Genomic DNA, 23,082 nt, shown 5'->3' with positions numbered 1-23,082 from the left:
ACCTATTTAATTTAAGATAAATCTACTACTTCGCTGACGAAAAATATGTATTTATTACAGGTAATCTAGAAAAATCGGCGCAATTTGAACGAACGCCGGATGTTGTGTTTGTTGGATATTATATTGTTATATACGTTTTGTTTTTAAAATTTTCACAAGATTTAATTACAAACATAACAATTTATCAAGATACTAAATAATTCAATCAAGTTTGCGGAATTGATAGTAACTGTTATATATATATTGATATATTGATAATGTATATTGTATATTGTGATAAGGGACAACAGACGTTGTAACGTATTAATGTGTCTGCCGCGTACAAGCGTGCATCGTTAATAGTTAAAGTAGGTACTTAAGTAATAATAAAGTGTCATTATGATTAAAAATTGTGCTTTATTTAAATAACCTAATCAATACAAAGGTAGCGTCAGAACAGTAACCAATAACGATTAATTAATTAAATTGTCGTAACCTTTTGGTAATTGAACCTCTAATTTGTTTAAACTTTAAAATAAACATTTTTCAAAAGTCGAAGTCTCAACGTGTGGCATTAGGTAACATCGTTTGAACTCCTAGAATTAACAACTCAGAAAAATGTTCAATAATTAGTGAATTTTATAATTAATATTTAATAATTGAATTATGTAGGTAATTAAAAAAAAAAAAAATAAGAAAATAAATGATTCAATCGAGTTAATTAATGAGGTAATCTATACATCGGTATTAAACATTATAATTTAGTATATCTTAATGTAGAATATTTTTTAAGTTAATCGGATTATCAGTAGCTGGACGCACGTAGCATGAATGTGTTGCAACGAGAGTGATACTAAAAAAGCAATCATTGGAAACTTTAAGCATTCGAGGGTTTTTTTTCCTAAAAACTCACAACAGTTCATAATAACTATGTGTATGATAGTATTTATAGGTATTTGAATTGTGCATACAAAATATACAGTTGTTAAAAAAGTTTGGAAACAGTCAATAGCCTAATTGGAACTGGATAAAGATAATTTATATAATATTAATGAGATTATTAAATATTTTAAATAATAAATATACAGCAATGTTATTTGTTATTGCTCTATGTATGTATTAAAATATGCATACAGTAATTAAGAGTTTCTAAAATTTTTGAACACCTGGTGGCTGGTATATGGTTTGGAATCAATGATAAATCGCGTTTATTATTAATTATTATATTGGTATAGTATATAGATAATCTATAGTCTATAGCATAGATTCTATAGTATATATAGATTGGTACCATCACGCTTTTGTAATTTTCGGAAATAACAAAGCGTACCTATTGTATTATTGATTTACTATAGTTTAATAATATACGTTATCATCAATAAAGAATATGACAAAAATATATAGTCTAACACCAAAAATTCTAAAACAATGCTTTTGTCATTTTTAATTATTCATATTGAAATATCAATAATTTATAACTAGTTTGAATTTTCTATTATACATAAACAAAATGAGAAAAATTATTCCTTTTTCATCTAATACCCAAATGTTAGGTTTGTAATTATTCGAATGTAAATTTTTAATGCCATCTATAAATGTATATCAAATTAATAAAAATGAATAATAGTTATAAATGTTATAATATATTTTAAAATCATCTTAAACAAACATATGTTTATTAAATTTCTAGTGCAGTTCGTACATGGATTATACAGAATAATTTGCATATACCTTATATTTTACATTGACGAAATTTCAATTGAAATAATCCAATAAATTATTTTGCTGCATTTGGACTTTTTTATTTCGAGAAAGAAAATGTCCGTCTTTCACCCGGGGTATACTAATTTACCAACGTGTATAATTTGTATATAAAGTGAAACATTATCACGAATATCCGTGACGTATATATATATATATATAATATAGATACTATTGTAGGTACACACAGCCGTGGCAGAAATATGTGTGCAAAGTAAAAGTTGTTATTTGTGAGTTTGTGACGTTGATTCGCAGGATATTTTCTAAACGATGGTCGATGATAATCACAATAATAAGTATTTTGTACAGAGTGTCTTGTTAGGATTGTTCCACTTCAATCATTTTTACCAAAATTAGTATTAATTAAATCAGATTACCGTATTATAGGAAACTATCAATATCATAATTTCTAATCACGTTAGTAACATTCATAATAGCGCACATATAGGCAATATTTTTGTTTTCTTAAAATAAAATAATGAAAATATTTTTTATATTTCTGTCTTATTGGGAACAGGAGTTAATTTAAACAAACGAATATAATATTAGGAGGAGTGGGGACTATACTAAGTTTCTACAGTATTGTATTGACGTATAGATAGTGTGTATTCTTCTTATATAAGTTGTCAGCGGTACGCTCTTATTCATCATATAATAATCACAATAATATATTATATAAAATATTATATATTATATGCACGTCGTATGGTTTACCGCGTTTTACGTCAAATAATTCAGTCAGCCATACAATTTTCGAAATAATGGCTACGGCGCGCCTCCGTATACAACCACAATCGACTTTTTCAGATGAAAGCAAAATCGATAAAACAAAATAAAATCAAGTATTTAAGTTCATATGTTTTGTAGAAATATAAATTATCAGCAAGGAAAACCTTTACAACCAATTGTTCGATAAGTCTGCGGCATTATCTTCCTTCACAGCCAAGTAAAACCCTATTAACGCACAGTTTTTATTCATATAATTATATACCTACATTCGATCGGAGAGTTTAACCGCAGTTGTCTAATTCTAGTTATTTTTAAATAATATTATATAGTTGTAGCTAGAAATTATGCATTAGTAATACATTGAATTGAATCTGAACTGAGGCAATAACTAATAGAGAAAATCAAAATTGATTTTTTTTAAAATTATTGTTAAGTAATATATTTTTTTGAGTTTAAAAGTTACAGTTGTAAGGTTTCTATTCAACTATCATTGGTCTTATAATATTTTATTTGTATAAGACTTATAATTCCGTCGATTATTTTATTTCATAAATGAAAAGTTATATTGTATTACTTTTTTTATAACCAATATTCAAATGTTTATAATATAGTGACGACGTGAACACGCTTTGTGGAGAAACAAAGTAGGTATGTAATTATGTTGATGTTTATAATTAATAATATAATAATTATTGATAAATATAGGTCAATCATTGCAGCTTGCGCGTGGTATAAAAAATGAGATTACTTAACAATGGAGATGATGTATGAGCTTGCCGAAATAATTAGCGATTAATATTGCTGTAGAGTGCATATAAATGCAAATTACCGGCTATGTTATTTCAACGGAAGATTTTTTATATTCTATCTAAATAGTATTCATCATTGATCGCATCATACAATTGTTATTATTATAATATACAGTGTGTTTTTACGAATAAAAATGATCCAAAGAATAAATGCGTTACGATATATTCGTAACACACCACAAATAAGTAGCATAATATATTATATTGCGTTACACATGTGCGATCGTACGCATCGTGAATTTAACATATTTTTCGTTTTAATGCAAATACCGTGATCTGGTGTGTAACGATATAAAATACCTACGTTCGACCAACGAACATAATATAATAGGCGTTCGTTTTGAAATTCTGTAGTCGAAACGATGCAGAATAAGACAATACAAATACCGATTGCGAGATCAAAAGAAAGTGAAATCATGCGCTAGTGTGCAGATTTTTATAAAATAACATCGTCGTCTTCGACGGAAGAAATTCCGGGCGGGACTACGCTAGAGATTGTCGGTATAGGTATATTTTAAGGTTGTCTAAAATATAAATTTGTACTCCACGTCCATATCAAATTTACGGTTTCAAACCTATCGTACCATTCGACGAACTTGTCATTCTAACGTGTTCGATTTAAAGCACAATAACTCGTACAATTTATTATTATAAATATTTTTTGAATAGAACAAAATTTATTTTGGAAAATCCGTAATTATTCATTTAAAAAATGTCTTTCTTAGTAAACGGTTTAGGTTTCCTGCATGTCAATATTAGTATAATATACATTAAACAGAGTATTGGCCACACTCTGTTCTACAACGAAATCGTTTTTTAATTTATAATCACCAATTTTAAGATGAAAAATAGTATCGCAATCTACATATCTGCAGTCCAGAAGAAGTGGTCTTAGCAGTTCAGTTGGAGATAAAGGTCTCAGTATGTGCAGTAAGGGTATAATACTATAATAATACTTGAATGCATATATTATTATATTATATATAGTTGTACCTATCTAATATGTATCGCTGGCGGATGATTTATTCATTACCGAGGACACTGATCGAGAAAACATCTCACAGATAAATCGTAGTATTCGAAAAAGACCATGGCAACGATGACCCTATTGGCTATTATCCATTCGGTTGGGAATTTTCAATGTCGCACAGTGGTCATCAAGACATCTATATCTATCCACCCACCACTAGTATCAAACTATACTATATATCCGTTAAAGACACACACACACACACACACACATAATATGTGTATATATTATATTCATACGATTAGTCGATGATGTGGGTTACAAGGTCGTCGGCCTCCACGCGCGGGACACAGTGAAACCGAAAACGTTCTGCTGTATATATGCGGGTACGTAGCGGCTTTCACTGTACTATGCATAAATATAATAAAATATTTAACTTGCGTTGCCAAGATTTGCAGCCTAAGAACGCGGCGGTGGATCTAAACGAACGATTCGAAAAGTCGGATTGCATACATCCATTTCGCTAATGTCATATTACCCGTACATACGTTATTATATACGTTTATATTTTTACCTTAACTAACGTAAAAACAATAGGCTGTTTAAAATTGTTTGTGTACGTATGGCGCGTTTAACTACGTGTGCTACATTAAAAAAATCTATTTAATACACGTATTTTGTTTGGCCAAAGAAATGGTAGTCAACGATTATATATCATACGTCGTGATGATTTTATAGCTTATATTTAACTCTTGAAAATGAATCAAGTTATTTTAATTTCCAAGTTATAAAACCTATATAGTATAAAAACAAAGAGATCGATTATAGGTACATCAATTATGAGTTTTGATAAAAAATTTCATAATATAAACCGTTTATCTGCCTATAGATTCAAACGTTTACTATTAATATATTTTGTATTATAACGGGGATTATGAAAGCTATGAAAATGTCACACAGGTATACGATTGTTTAAGTGTGGTGATAGTGCATTATTATAAATACATTAAACATAAGTAGATACTTCATACTATTTATTTTATATTATACTGCGTTTTTACTTTTTACAACAAATGTTGTTATAAATATGTGAGCTATTTATTATGATTATTGATTATTATTTTCGATGAATATCATAATATAAAAAAATATACTTAAGGTTTATAACATACAATTATTATAATGAACAAATTAAAAATGTTATCTGCATTAATTTGTAGTTAATACTTTTTCTTTCTAGGCACACAAAGAAATCTCCATTCTTATGAATAAAATGTTTACGACTTCAACCGTGGCAAGAATAATAATTATAAATCTATAAAAACAACAAGTACTTGTATGAAAATAATGTAACATAGGTAGATGATGTCTTTTTTATGAAATATAGTTATCTATGTATGTACATTTACCTTTGTAAATACCAGTACATTTATGAATAATGCAAAAGTATTGTTTTCTTTCTACTCTTTTTTTAATTAAATAATTAAATAAATAACACCGAAATTAAAAATAGTATTTTGTAAGTGCGTTTTAACTATATACAATCAGTTAATAAATAGTTCTTGACTAGGTTATTTACCTGTATAATTTTGTTTAGTTTAAGATGGTAAAATCAGTAAAGATAAACAGCAAAGTATAGGTTATATTGATATAGTTTATACATGTATAGTAGTTATATCTACATTTAAGTATATAAACATTTTTGTTTAGAATTTTTGATATTGACGTACTAATATAGTATGTGAATATTATTCTGACCTTACAATATTTTTAACCATATTAATTTTAAACTGTTAGACCACTTATAATCATACAATACGAATATAGGTTGAGTACGATAACTGATCATTGAAATCACGAACTACGGCGTTTCAAATATGAAATGCATATATTATTACAAAAAAATTTTTGAAGCTGAAATTGATGCGTAACTGTACAAAGGAAAAAATATACCTGAATAAGTGTATATAACTAACAATGTCCCATAATGAAGCAAAATAGTTATCACCCAATTTACGAACGAGAAAAGATATTTTATTATCTAATAACGTAAATGGCAGTTTTTAATATTAAATATGTAAATTCATATATTACGTATGTATAGTGTATACCTACCTACTTAATATACAGATGATTAAAGTAAAAAATATAATAAAAGTTAAAACTCTTTAATAATACCAAACAAAGACTATTATATATTTCTATATATTGTGTTCGTCAACACTCAATTGGTTTTTTTAATCAGCGCGCACACACAAAGCATAATTTTAATAGTTTTAACTTAGAAATTTAGAAGAAAATCCGATTTTAGTTAAATAATGCAATAGAAATATGAAAATGAGAAGAAGAAGTCTTCCCTGCCAGCTATCCATTATCATTTAGTTAATTTCGATTGTAGGTACTTATACGCAAGTTAATATATACTCGTAAGTTATAATTTCGATAAATATCCAGCGAAATTAGGAGTGCTAGAGGAAGAAGGCACACACACATTTACCGTTATCAAGTACTATCAATATCCGTTGGCGGTCAATTGTGTGTATAATAATATAATAGGTATAATGATGCATCATGCACGTAGATCATTTTCTGCAATGGTTTTTGGACCAAGTGGACCAACTGCAGTTCTGCTTCGAGTATATTATATATTATATACCTATAAATAGTTCTAAATTTGACAATATAAATAGCGTGCGTGTGATGTCCGTCTATCTACAACAGTAAAATATACTATGTGTATATTTACATTGTATACACGGTGGCGTAACCGTGTAATTATAATTACTCTAGTTCCGGAGTGTATATATTTCTATTTTGTGTGACGTCTACCTAATATGTATATAGCAATCACGCGATGCATAGTTATCCGGATATCGATATTGTCGTCGACGACTTGCATGCGTATAGTTATAGAGGTATGAAAAAAATACGTATACAAGTTCAGCACTGACGGAAATGCGGTTATACATTATACCACGTCCTCGACGATTAAATGACAGAATAAAAATCGACGTCTTGTACAAATCCAAAAAATAATCCCCGTTTCACTCGTTTATTGTTTAAGCCTAGAAGTTTCAAAAAAAATTTTCCTTCTCTATTACTTGAGTTACCGTATATTTATCAAAGTAAGAAATAATTATGTAACCACTGACCATGCGAGAACCGATATTATTTGCACTATTAGACTTTCATAGAGTACCTATATAATCTGTTAATTTTTCAAAACATTTGAATAAAAACTGTTTTTTATTCGCTACGCACTATACCCAATACCGGTAATACCCTTAATACCTATATCAATTCATATTCATATGCCATTAGCGACTCATAAATACATAGAATGCGCCTAAAACTCGATAGGCAAAACAATGAGTTATCAGGCTTCTATAATTGGTTGAGTTTTTTGTCTCTCGTCATTGGTCATGACTTTACTCAGCGATTATTTGCTTTTTGTTTACATATTAAATATGCTGCATTTAATACACGTATAATTTGTTTTTTTTTGTCTAGAGCACTCGCCTACATGTCTCGCAATCGTGGGTTTTATACGAAAATATATTTTACATAATATTATTATCATCCAGTCAACCTTGCACAGCGGCGCTATAGTTACATACATCATTATCTAGATATTGGAAAAAAATAAATTATTTAAATACCAGCTGCCAAACGTTTATACGAGTGCATACATCTTCTCTTGTGGTTTCTGTAATGTGTAAAATATAACATATTATTAAGAACACGGCGACGGTAGTACATTTAACGTGAACGATGAAAATATAATATTAAAATAATATTCAGCTCGGATGAAAAAATTTCACTGTATATAATATATATATATACGGATAGAACGTGGATCACTGCATCCTGGTCGTATCCTTTCTAATCGCGTGCATTTTTGTTGTATGCATGTAGTAGTTGTGTTATAATATAATTACAATCTTTTAATCTCGGATTAAGATTAACACAATGTACGAAATCAGTGAAAGGGAAACGTGTATTTTAATATTATATACTATGGATAGATTCAGGTCATTTGTTGCCCGTTTTACAATCATTGTTCTTAGATATTACCATTTTTATAGGAAATATGTATGAGACGATTCCGAATTACATATGCGGTTCTAAAACTGTTCAAACGTATCAAATAATTATTGTTGTTTTAAAACGACAATATTGATCATAATATATACTATTATACTGACCGCAAAAGCTGATTATTCTCAATTACGATAGTTGATATAATAACAATATTGACGATGCATACGCAAAAATGTATTTTAGTTGCGTCTAATGGGTCGTGTCATTTTGTGTAACAACGAGCTGGACGGACTTGGTTGTAATATTATGTTGTCACAATTTGAATGGGCCATCAAACCACAAATACTACGTATTTTATCGACGAATTACGAGGGATAAAAATTCCAGACGGTTTCAAAACATTTCCCGTTGAATGATTCTGATGTTGTGTTAGGTGGCGTTATAATACGTAGGTATATTACGCACTAGCATTAGCCGTAAGGTAATACAAATTTAAATCTATGCATGTGGGACGATAACGTTCATGGTTATTTAATAAGTTGTCATTTTCACGGACGGATACACTTTTGAATTTATTCATTTTTTTAACGTTAGGCGAAACTAACAGGTAGCGCCTGGTAAATTAATTTGTATTGTACATTCAAATTAACCACATTATTATAATATATGAATTTCCGAGGATTCGTTGGACGTCAATTAACGCGAGGGGTAAGTGGGAAGAAATTAGTTATTATCAGTTATCACCACACTAAATTGCATATACACGCACGTGTCGTGTCTCACCGTCTCGTATCACAGATTCACAGATAACGATTATTCGATTTGTTGTCGGAAAGGCGAGACGATGATATATTATTATTATATTGTTTGTCGTAATAACGTAGTCATTATAATTGTACCGCATTATCCGCCACATGATTGTTGGATAGTTTTCTCATATAATCATAGTCGATATATAATTATAATCATATTATAATCAATAATAATATTCATTTGACGTTATTATCGACATAGAATTGTACGAATTATGTTTATTTCTCCGGTGTAAGATGTATCCAAAGATATCATATTTCCGATATAAATATACTAGGAGTCTGATTTAAACTGTATACATACTCTGAAATTGACTTAGTAAAAATACAGTAAGGCACTAGTCATTAATATAGAATAGTTGAGTGAATATTTTTTTTATTATTGTTTAGTCAACAAATCATCTGTATACCTCTATAGTCAATTTGCTTGAATTATTTATGTAATAATTAATAAGAGTATCGGCAGACACTATAGAGATCACAAATATATTTACTTAGTAATTTAAATTTAATAAACAATTTCCTATTTAAACAACGACGGTCATTCCCGCTATAATAAACGCGTGCTTTGAGAAAATTACGGTTGACAAGACCTTGAAGAACACAAACATGTTAGATGGTTTCGCCAAAATTGTGATATTCTCGTTTGATTCCCGTATATATGTGTGCTGTCAACAATATAATATTTTAAGCTGATATATGTGCGAGGCGCATGTATAATAATAATTACCATATATCCGTTGAAGTCGTTGTTGACACTAAACAACACACGATCGATAATAATAAAATAAATGAATTGATGAACATAATAATATATACTTTAGCGTAGTACCAAAATATTATATCAGTGTCTGTCATTACTACATGGACTATTATCAAGCGTAAAAAATAAACTAAATACATTTTTATTTGCCGCAGTAGTTAACAAATGTGAACCGAAAACTGGAGATAACGCGTTTAAGTGAATTATGTACATACATCATATACTAAATTATGGCTAGGATTTGTTTCGTTTGTGTAATGTGACGTGAAACTGAGAGTCGAAAAATACGCAGACATAGATATGTAAAACAAATGTTCATAGACATAGTACATAATTTATTATATAAATATAATAAATATAATATAATGTACAGTTTAGTGTAATCCTGTTGCATTTTACAACGATTCTTTTATGCTATTTTTTCTTTTATTAACAGAAAACTATTCGTAAGCAAGACTTCTTATAATTGTAATCGTACGACGTACGCTGTTTGTTCTTTTTCAAGTCACTGACCATGCGTTTTGTGTTATAACGTCACAGTTACAAGTCGCCGAGACATAATCAAGTGGTAAATTATGAAAGTGTCATGATGTCTTAAATCATCTAATCTTCTATTACTAAAGTATTGTTCACATTGAAAAAGATGGTTAATCGTTTATTAGCCTACTGAGTTTTATATTTTGTTATGACACCCATTAGTTATATTGTTTTCTATTTGATCTATAATACCATATGATAATATTTATAGTAGGTATATTTTGTATTTATATTCTTATAGTGTTTTTAACATGTATTTATTGCTGACAGATGAATTTTTTATATGAGATCTATTCATTCGGAATCAGATTACAAATAACATAATATATACGTTAAATTGGAATAGTTAAGCTCAATTATCATGCCTATTTCTTCAATACTTGAAAATATATTTGAGCATAGCAATAGTTATTGTATGCATAGAATAAAAAAATCGAGGGCGCTATAACGGTGCTTAAGGGTGTTATAGTAAATAGTAATATAGTGTTAAAACGATTTGCTTTTGTGTCATTGAATTACTACATACATTTTAACAACGTCATACGTGTAGAATTATATATATATAAATGTTGATATATGACCTTGAATTTTTGTAATTTAATTTATTAATTTTTTGCTATTATTTTATTAATATTTTGTTATCTATATAATACTTATATATAACTATATAAGTATATAATTAGTGATCCCATAAAATATTATAAAAACTACTTTTTATGTATTATATTAAACTGTTGATATGTAAAAAACCGATTGACGTTTATATCAATAAATAAAAAAAAAATATTAAAAATATAACTTAGGTAACATATGTATATTTGATTATTTGTAGTGATTTGTAAAGTAAAAAAGGAACAAAGAGAAATGTTCGAATATACATAATACACAAAAGTTAGATACGAAAAATAAAGACAAGTCAAAGACGAGTTTTGTGGTTTTTTTTAAATTTAAAACTACTCGTGGTCGATGACAAATATCAGTGTGAGAAGTACTTTATTAGTTATTATAACTACAGTAAACACGCGACACTCAGAAAACATTGGTTCGTAACATTTTAAAACGAGCGGCGAGTTTTTAATTTACTAAATGATAATTAAATAATATAGTTTGTGTGTTAATGGGTTATGATCGAATTTCAATAGATGTAAATATTATTATATTTTGATTGTATATGTGGTTGAACTATAAAAGACAAAAATAAATAACCATATAATTTAATCATTAATCAGTTTACCGTCATCAAATGAAAGTGTTGAAATTAAACTCGTTTGATCAATAATATGTGCAATAACGTTTATACTCATTAAATGCTCACTCATAATAATATTATTATTAAATAGATTTTGACCAGATAAAAATAAATGCAACCTCTTTATTAAGCTATGTTTGATTATATAAAGAAATTTCATATTCTATGGCTATAACCCAATTCTATAAAACTTATACAAAAACGCCTTGAATGATATAAGTAATATATATTACAAGTTATATAAATTGTATACAATTAGGATTAAATACATTTTGCATCAAATATGAAAATCTGTAGGTAAAAATATGAATAACTGTTTTGTACAATGTACATGCATTTATATTTTATATACATTTTAAACCAATTATTTTTATTATTTTACCTAATATTTTATACAATGCTATAGATTTATTTGAATTTTGAAACGTTATTAAACATTATTTATGGACCATAACTATAGAAGAACTTCACATATACCACATACTTTGTGTGTTTATGCAATAAAAAAATATTAGGTACATTTTTTTAAGCCGATATGTATTTTTCGAATTATTTCATCACTATAGGAGTACATTAAATATAAAGCAACAACAAAATAGTAATTAATAATTATAAATAATATATTATGCACAACTATAAAAATTAGAGTAAATAACTGGAAAAGTCATCAGTTTTATTAGTATATGCAATATTATTATAGTGGAAATTAATCACGGATAATACATTTAAAAAAACATAGGATTTTTTTTGTAAACGCTCGTTGATAATTTTTAATACACTCGCATTTATATATATATAAATAATAAAGAGTTTTGTAAAAGACCCTTTGTATTTATTTATTTATTTATTTTTTTTTTGTAAGATTACTTATATGAGAGTATGAGACATATATGTTATTAATGGATTTTCATTAAGTAATAAGTTATAAATGTATACGTACGTATATAAGTAAAATGGGGTCACCTAGCTATACATATACCTACAATAAGGGAAGCCTCATGGAAAAATAATAACAAAAATGATGTCATAACAAAATAAACAACAAAAAAGGGGCATACATATAACAATATAAAAAAGGCAGTACTCGCGCATGAGTGTATTTACACCTGGCGTATACACACCACACCCACATGCAACTGTTGACTTATTGCTCGTACACGAAACGTTCACAAGCACCTGGCAATATCATCAGCGACTCAGCAACGTAATATGTTTACGGTGTCATTGATGTTTGAAACATTTGACGGGTAGAAAACGAAAAACATCAATAACATATACCTATAAAGTTATACTGCCGATAATACGATATAATATAATATAGAGCGAATCTATATAAGTGCGAACGCGCGGGTCCTATCTACACAGGTAATAATAATAAGTCGCAGTAATCCGATGGACAAGTTAAATGTGCTTTGACAATAAATTACCTATGTCTTCCTACTGCGAGAATCGATACTGTAGAAGAGTAGATGTACACGAGGAAACCGCCACGTCACACTAATCGATCGAAAGTCACGATTTAACAGACCAAGTTACTATAGGTATAAAAACAGATAATTATAACCTATATTGTTAACCAAATTATTCCATATTACGTAATAATGTTAGACGAAAATATGACTAAAAAAAAATTATGCTTCAGAAAAGGATATCGCAGTGACCACCATACATTAAATGACTAATAAGTGTAATATTTAATGCATTTTTTATGAATAAATTAGTATATAGATAAATATGTTTGAAAAATATTCTTAAACGTATTATATAAATACAGTATTGAATATTACTCAAATACTCGTAATAGTAAGTAGTAGAATTTTTTTAATTAATACTAGAAACTAGGCACTTAAGATATTGATATTTGTTGCTAATTTTCAGTTCCTAGTCACGATATTCGTATAGACATCAATATTTTTCGTAAATAGAAAACTATATAATATTATAATAATGCACTTTTGCTTAAACATTTCTATTGTGAAGTTTACAACAGAGTTCCGAAAACAACAAGTGTAGTAATTTTACTCATTCAGAGATTCAAATAGCAAGCTATATATAGTTGATAAAATGATAACTTTAGTATTTTGTCTTTTATAGATTTTTAACAGGTTCATTAAACAATATAAAATAGACCATTTTCGTTATCATTCGATAGAAGAAATTAATTGATTATAAAACATTACATTTTATGAAAGGTGGACCACAATAACCAACTGAGTTTTAAAATTCACACGTATGTAGTAATATTTATAGTATAATCGCAAGTCGCAACATCCTGTCCATAATTATTAAGCCTTGTTTATAATAGGAACGAATGTGTAGGTCGTAAATGTCTACTTGGTGTATAAAAATGAATAAACAGGATTAAAAATTTACGGTTTACGCGGGATTTGACAATATTAGTAGTATGAATATACAGAGGTAGTATTTTACCTGTTATAATAATGTAAATTTCTCAACACGATTACACGAAATAGGTTTTATTTTTAAATAGCGCCTAGTATAGACGTATATAGACCATTTATAGTGTTGCTGCAGATCACGATAATATTTAAAGCGCAAGGGAGCGATAGGAGCAGATGGATACTATCAAACAAATAAAATGAATATGTACATATTTAAATAATTTCTATATTTCTGTCATAACTCATAAGTAATGGTATGTAGATAACAAGTAAACATTTGGTTTATGTCTCGTGGAAATGTACAATCCACGCCAGAACTATTCTTTTACGCAGGACGATCATATATTAATATGGTGTTCTACTATACTTAAGATCTTGGTCCAGAGTTATAGGGGTTATATTTAAAGGAAGAAGTAGCGACAAAAATGAATGCGTTAGATACCCATAAAGGCATAAAGAATAGAAACAATTGCTTGTCAAGTCATAAGTCACAAATTTGTAAAATGCGTTGAAAATGTGTACACATGAAATAATCGAATTAAAATTGAGAGAAATATTTAATATTTAATATTGATTGCAGTTGTCACTTAATTCACCATTTTACAACAAATGCATATAGATAAACTTTTTCCTCAATTGACATGTATTTTATAATTAATGTTTATTTTTTAAATTTAAAATCTTCCAATACTCAGAATCGATAATATTTTAATTTGTACATAATATTTAGACTTGTGCTGCGGTTAGTTATTAATTAAATTAATACTTAAAAGTTGAAGTCAAATACAATTATAATATTATAATTTATTATGAGATTTTAATTGATGATATGATTTTTTCTATAGAATATAAATTGTGCCTCATATTATCCTTGACATACGAAAACAATGTATTACCGCCCAAAAAGGCAATAGTATCATATTGTAATATCACGCACAGCACATCGATCATTTCTTTTGCATATAATTTACTTTTCAATAACTGATAAAGGGTCCCTTTACACACAATCTAAAGTAGCTGTTGTCGTTCATTGTTTTTTATTGTGATTATCGTGAAAGAGTTAAAGTGAAATGATGTGTGTATACATGGCATCCGGGCATAAAGTAACGTAATTACTAATTAACCATACCACTGCCAGAACCCTGAGTTCACTATCCATAATGCACCTACCTACCTACATTTTTTTTTCATCTTATACTGTATATTATACTAAATTTATCTTCTACCGGCTACACTACAGAATATTACCATGTTTCGGTCAAACGACGTCGATGAGGTCACGTACATACAACCCGAAGTGTGCAGATGTGTTCTCTAAACTGTGACGAAACGAGTTGCGAGTGCTTCGGTTGCAATATCGTATTAACGTACTAGTTTGTATTATAAATACCTACGTACTGTTGTGCACTGAACTCTCGCAACGATTGCTCGCGCGTTCTTATACAATCCAACTGGACCCGACTCATTAGGCATAAATTAAATTTAAGTTAACACTATAATTTTGGAGCCATAGTTTCAGCAACAATTAATGCGAATATAATTATATGAAAATAAATTCGAACAGTTTTCACTATGATTTTAACTGTAAGGTATTTAAGGATGGGGCTAAATTGGATCAATACTAATAGGTCAAAAAAATTAACACTTAAAATAATGCTGAAGTTAGATTACATGATTTACTTACCGGTCGGCGGCGATTGGAAATTATAATTGGTTATTGATGAAGAAGACGGGGATGGAGACGTCGATGCAGATTGCTGTTGTCCTGGATGCTGTGCGATCCTCCTGCGGTTGTATTCCCTGCGCGGCGGTGAAGCCACGTTCTTATATCCAGGTGGCCTGTACCTAGCTGACTTAACGTTGAACTGGTGTACACTGTGCGCCTTGTATATGCCAGTCAATGGACTCGGAGATGGAGCGGGTGCGGCGGCAGCAGTAGTAGGCAGCCTGGGTAGTGAGTTTGTATTCGAGGATGACGCGATGGCTTGCTGCTGAAGACTTCTGGGTAATGTGGTGGACTTAGGACCAGTGGCCACCACGCCGTCATCGCTGTCTCCACCTGAGTCGCCACTATCGGGTACGCTGCTCCGTCTCCTTCCGTTTCTCCAAATTCGGTCCTCAACGCTGCCACCGATGCTTCCGCAGGATCGCACACGGTCCAACTGTTCCCGACTACTATTGGCACTCTTTATCAATAGGTCACCGGCGGATCGTCTCTTAGCCGCAAGCGTCACGCAACTCTCGCCACTTGACGTTAACCGGGTTCGTGAATCCGACATCATAAGCGTCGACTCGAAACTACCTCGCCAACTGAACCTTTCATTGTCACTGGCTTCTTGCCGAGCTTCTTCCAACAACGGATCGTGTGACTTGGACCTGGGCAGCGGGCTATTAAACTGTTCGTCATCGCCTTCATCCTCTTCCTCCGTGGTAGTGGAAATTATCGATGTTTTGTGGTGATGATGAGATCGTCTGTGATATCTGGACGCCCGTGGAGTACCAGGATTTTCGGAAACCGCATGCATCAGCGCTACGAGTCTGCTTCCAATATGTTGCATCACTTTAGTAACGAGTGGTGGTGAATTTCTGGAAACCGACGAATCGGAACTGGGCACTTCGATTTTCCGCAACGAAGCCATGAGTTTCTGATAGACGAATGCAGTGTCTCGGTTTTCATCTTGTAGCCTAGAGCCGGTCTCCAAATCAGAACTTGTGTAGTCCGATGAATCGTAAGAATCGCTCCACGTGTCCTCACTACTTAAATATTCGACGATTTCTTTCACCTGTTCGTCTCTAATTCCCGGTACAGTTTTCATCAGTCTGGTCAATTCAGACTCAAATTTTACTAATTGTGGTGGCTTACTTTTTTCTCCTGGCACTTCTGGTTTTGGTTGGTTTGCCAACATTGTCTTGAAAAACGCTCTCATTTTAGACATCATTAAATTTGTTTCTTCATCCGAACTCCAATAATTAAAGCTATCGGTTCTGGTTAGACCCTCTGTGGAATTTGGTTTTTGATCGTTTTCCGTCATTGAAACTGTTATTTTTTCTTCTGGCATATCAGCACTATCTGAGTTTTTATCTACCACATCGTCTCCAATATTAATATTTTCTGCGTTTTCTCCGGTTTCTAATGCTTCCAAAGGCGGAGCAGTTACAACCGATCTTTTCTTCTTCTTGCCTCTTTTTACAGTATCAAATTGACCATCACTTTTTTCAAACGATACAGATTCGTCGTTAGAATCTGAACTTGTAGACGAGTCTTCGTAATCCAATTGTATCTCTACTTGTTGTTCAGATTCTGTAAGATTATCCAGTGACGAATGTTGACGCCCAGTTCCTCTAGCTCTGACTAATCTCTTTCTTCGTTGTTCAGGACTGTGTTCTGGACTGTCACTGCCAACACTACCATCAGAGTCTGGTCGATCAAAGCCCATAAATTCGCTTAAGAAATATCGTTCCAGTCTAGAGCCAGCCATTTCAGATACTACTGGTTGTGGCTCGATGCTGTCCAAAGACTCGAAGCCTTCGCTTATGATAGAACTTGTTTCAGAAAATGCATCAGTATTTTTACTAGCGTCTTGATCTTTATCGCAAAGACCGAAGAAAAAATATTTTTCCAATTCTGTCTGGTTATTTCGGTCAGATTCCACTTCGCTTTCTTCGCAGCTCTCCTCCACGATAGTGTGCAATGTAAAGTCTAATGCTGATCTTCTAAATTCAGGTTCTTCCTCAAACGACATCTCTTCGCCTTCAGAAGATTCAATTTTGAAATCATCCCTATCTAAGTCTTCTACCCAAGAATCATCGTCGGCCAAACCTTCTTCTAGCGCAATGACAGCTGACAACGTGTCACCACCAGTAACGACCTTAACTTCACTGTCGTCAGCCGGTTCGGACGTGTCCAGAGTGAGTTTGAACCCTTCGTCTTGGATAACCGTGGGCATTATTTTTGTAGTATCATTGGTCACCACGTTCACGGCCGGTTTGTCGTCCCGTGTTATCATTATTAGACTAGTAAACTTGCCGCTCAACCCAGCGGCGGCGGAAGACTCATCAACGGATATCTGTTCCATGGACTCAGTGCCGGAAAATTCGTCAGAGGCGCTGCTATTTCCGGTGGAAGATTTAACTGCTGTAACGGCTGCCGAATCCAAAATGCTGGACAGCTTCACGTTGCAACCATCATCTTCGTCTTCATCGTCGTCGTCATCCGGACTATCGTTGACGTCGTACGACATGGCGACGTTCTGCGCGTCCGAATCGTCTGAATCGTCGGACGGCGACGGAGATGGCGACGAAGATGACGAATAATATCCAACCTCGCCATCACGGTCTTCATCACCGCACGATACGGCCGGTGATGACGATGATTTTGAGTCGAGATTCGACGCATGGGTCGCGTACATTGTGAGCACAGCACCACCGCTTTCGTCGACGGTGGCCGCGGGCGGTTCCGGCATTTTCGCGACGACACCACCGGCGCCCCTATTGTCGTTCACATTTTTCACCTCTGCACCACTTACGGCATCCCGTTCACGGAAATATTCAGTTAAAACGTTTGCGAACGCAGTGGTGAGCGTGTATTGCGCGCGCTCCGGTGGTATCACAATCGGCACTGGCACGAACACGGGGAACGGCAACACGACCGGAACGAACGTCGTCGTCGTTGTTGCGCGCGCGTCGGTCTCGCTCGGTTTACTGCCACCACTACTGCCGGTTAACTGGTCGCCGTTACCGGTACCTGCGCCACCTGCCGACTGTTGTTGCGTTTGTTCCGGCGGTCGCGTCTGGTCGTTGTCGTCGTCCAGGCCAGCCATAAAATAATCCCAGTCACAATCATCATCGGCTGACAAGCTGGATGACGTTTGTCGACCACAGCCGCCATCGTCCGACGACCAGTCAGCCCCGTTCAGAAAGACCAGCCGGTAATCATCTTTGATCCGGCTACCACCAAGGATGTCTTCGTGTAGGAAAGGATCCCGACGGAGAAAACGTCGACTTCGAGGTGGCGTTACTCCTGCAAAATAAAATACTATTTTTTATTATACGGCGATCGTCTTAAATGAACATCTTAAGATCGGTTTTAAACTATATTAGGATTTATTTATAGCTAACAATCACTTATAGTTTGTACAATATTCCTATTTGTGTCACACATACAACTCCAAAATAATAATATCAATTCAAAATTACCCGGAGACATGGAAGTGTGTAATCAAACGACGATACAAATATTTATTTTAATTCATAACCAATAAGGCAATAAATAGCGTAAAATAAAATCATGTCGTTAATAATTTAAGTTAAGTTGGTTAATATGGCTATGGTAAAATTTAATTGATATTTTATTTGTTTTAAATTACATAATATTAGGTAAATAAATATAAAACTTCATATGTTATACAAAACCAAATGTATAACATAAAATTTAAAATGAATCTTAAAAAACAAATTTTACATAAGACAATTATTGAAGCTTAATAATATAATAAATTACACGTTATTATTATTTGTTACATTGTTTAACTAATTACATCATCATTATTCATATAATCATAATTCGTGTTATAAAAAAATCATTTTTCTTTAAAAACAAAATTAATTAATTTTATTTGTCGAAATATTATACTTGTTTTATATTTCTTTTGAAAAAGGATAATTGCTTTTTAAAATGATCGATGAGTTTATGAGAAAGACATGCATTTTAATTTTATTTAATCTGATTCTGTAAAAACAAACGTGGTTCAGTGATTTTTGATTCTTAAATGTAAAAACTAGTAAAACACGTAATAGTGAAAGAAGTCATTGGGTGAAATTGTTACGTTTTGAATGTCTAACGTAGCTGATGTTTAGCCAAAAAAGTAACTTAAAATAGTTAATCGTTTGAAATTAGAAATGCATATGTTGGCCTTTAAAAAATATACGATAAAATTCCGATCAAGAATTAGAATCACAACGAAAAGCTTTTCTAAATACAAAATAATGAAATGCAATGAATACTGTAATCTTATGATAAGTAGCTTATTGTTAAAGTAAGTACTATGAATAGGCAGTTTTTCTGTTCATTAAATAATTAAAATTAAAATTTACAAACTATTGTTTTTACTACTTAAATATGAATAAACATAAAATATGTAGTTATTATAAAAATAATAAAATGACACATGTATACTAGTTTTAATTTAATTAAGAAACCATACATAATTATAGCTAGTTCTTAAAATCACTTGAAATCGTGTACTATAAATTAATCATCTAGAAGTAAAACATTGTTCAAAAATATACTTAAAAAGCCATTATGACGATTGTTAGTATGACAGTAACAAGAATAATAAATATTTTTATTATACCTAGAGTTTTTAATAAAAAATAAATATTATATATTTGTAAATGAGTACCTAATATTTGCTAATCTAAAATTCACGTCGTCGAGTAAAAATAAATCGTAATATACCAATTAACTTTTTTTCTTATAATACCTAGAATCAATATATATCTAAAGACCGTGTGCAACTAATTAAAGATTTATTAAATTCTAATTTTTTAATTTGCTGTTTGCATTCAAGAGGTTCATAATAATTAGTTTTCCGATGACGTTGATATTGTGTATACCGTATACGAGGTTTAAATGTTTAATCAATTCATTTAATTGAATCATATTTTTTAATTAAATTAAAAATTATAAACCGTAAATATTATATTATATTACTATATTATATAAATTTACATTCTTGTCAATCCGAATTCGACATTTTATGTATATAATATGATAAAAAAATAACCGTTTGGTGAAAACATCATATTATGTCGTCAAGAACAAGATTAGTAATTAATAATTACTAATTATACTTTAAGATATACAACACGCTGAATGTTATACTGCATCAAGTACCACACACACACACACACACACACACACACACACACACACACACACACACACGCACACACACACATTTTAATTATAATTTTTAGTTGTTGTGCAGTAGAGTTACGAATTCTGATGAGACCGATTTTCCCCCGGAAATCTGAGAACAATAGACACCCTTCGGCACCATATTGTGTTCCTAATAAGAGGTACATACCAGCAATGTATAACCATTTTGAAAAACAGCTGTTAAAAATTAACTAAAAAAATATTTTGTTTTTTACTTATTTAAATAATACTTGATTTTAACAGCATCTGCAGGTTTTTTTCGAAAATAGTGTGTTAGAGTTGTACAGAGTTCAGATATCGAGTTTCAAAAAGGCTTTTAAATACGATATACCTATATAGTTCTAAGCGGTTTAATTTACATAAATACATAATATATTACTACGTAATTATGATAAATAAAATATAATTAACGACAGTTGCGGTATGCTGGGCAACTAAATTTATTTGTGATATAACTATATGGTTACATTTATGTATTTAATGTATAAATTATTTGATTAAACCTGCGCTTCAGCTCCCAGTAAAAGAATAAAAGTAATTAAAGGGAATACCGAATAACTAACAAATGTATCATGTTTATGTGTCAAACAAAGAAACACACAAGAATCAAGACTGGCGATAATGACGATGAAAATGTAATCGTAATTTTTATTGTATACGAAAATATTATTTTTGTTTTTTATAATAATTTCTTTGTAATTTTAATAAAAAAAAAAAATAAAAAACCATGGTTAAGCGATTCAAAGTTTTATTGGACACGACATTGGCAGAATCGTAGGCCGATTTAAAATAAAGAACCGTTTTAAAAATATTTTACAAGCTTCGGAGATTTGATAGGTATTATACCAATATTAAAAGTATAATGGGTTTAAAATAAAATCCAAGACAAGCCGTACAACTTGTATGAATAGATATAGTTTTTTCGAATAGGCTTTGAGAAATATATTGTCGATTGTACGTATACAAATAAATTGACATTCGTATTTGTCTGGACAAAAGGTAAGTAGTATAAAAACGTGTATACAAATAATAAACACATATAAAAAAATTAAATGTTCGAAGTATAACATCAGAAAAGTATAAAGGATAATCATAAATTCAGAGGAGACAATAATATATTAAAATTAATAATTTAACCGATGATTTGTATTGAGTAAGATTAACTTCTTTGAAGTATAAAAAAGAATAATATACAAAACGTATTATAATTTATTTTTATATTTATGCCTTTTGTCAAAATCGTATTGTTATACTTAAAATGAAAGTAACGAGAATTATATAAAACAGTTAGAGTAAAATGATCATCATCCATCGACAATCGTAACGGCCTGTGAATATACAATTTGGAAACTAATGAAATTCTAAGAAATTACTTTATATAATATGCTAGAATCATAATTGAATATTACTTGTTTATAATAATAATAATAATTTTAAAATAAAATTTTTATAAAAACGAAATTTAATATAAACCAAAATAATTATAAAAATTTACATAACTTCAAGTCGAGATATTATAAAACTCATTATAAATTATAATGCATATTATATATAACATAGTAGACAGAATAAATATTATTTTATACGCATACGCATGTACAAAATAATTTGGTGAATACTGAATATACAACTTTACCGAGCACGTTTAGTCGGTAAGCGAATTGAAAGTTATTTATTTATCGTATTCATAAAGACTTCGTCATTGAAAGTCAATGATGATTTCAATGGTAAATTCACATATGTTCTTAACAATTTAAATTCTAGGTGAAATCATTCTATACCTAATTACTCGTGTATACTAACTTTCTGATTTGAATGTAAAAAAAGTAATGATGAAAAGTTGTCGGAGAATGTTAATTTAGTCATTAATCACATACGTTAAGTGTAGCTAAGAATTATTTTAAAATATAAATTATATACTAAATAAGTTTCAAAATTTGAAAGTAAAATCAAGAGGAAAAATAATATTTTTAAAAGTAAAATACAATAAAATTTCTCGATAAAAAATACTTTTAAAAATATTCTAAGATTCAATACGCGATGACTGACAGCAAAATGCGGATCAATAATATGTTTATATAATATTATTT

The 23,082-nt window shown here is 30.6% G+C and overlaps 1 protein-coding gene across 3 annotated transcripts in view; it reads right to left on the bottom strand.

Moving 5' to 3' along the window:
• Nucleotides 1-23,082, bottom strand: part of LOC132930858 (uncharacterized) — a 61,438-nt gene that overhangs the window by 11,818 nt on the left and 26,538 nt on the right. For 2 of the 3 annotated variants that reach the window (XM_060996940.1, XM_060996942.1), the window contains exon 5: nt 15,737-19,087. In XM_060996940.1, coding sequence (XP_060852923.1) covers nt 15,737-19,087 — 3,351 coding nt within the window. The remainder of the gene's footprint in view (nt 1-15,736; nt 19,088-23,082) is intronic. The other variant, XM_060996943.1, reaches the window with a different exon arrangement.

This window comes from Rhopalosiphum padi, chromosome 4 (assembly GCF_020882245.1).
Source record: "Rhopalosiphum padi isolate XX-2018 chromosome 4, ASM2088224v1, whole genome shotgun sequence".
NCBI classification, from domain to species: Eukaryota; Metazoa; Arthropoda; class Insecta; order Hemiptera; family Aphididae; genus Rhopalosiphum; species Rhopalosiphum padi.
This window is presented reverse-complemented; position numbering and strand designations above follow the sequence as displayed.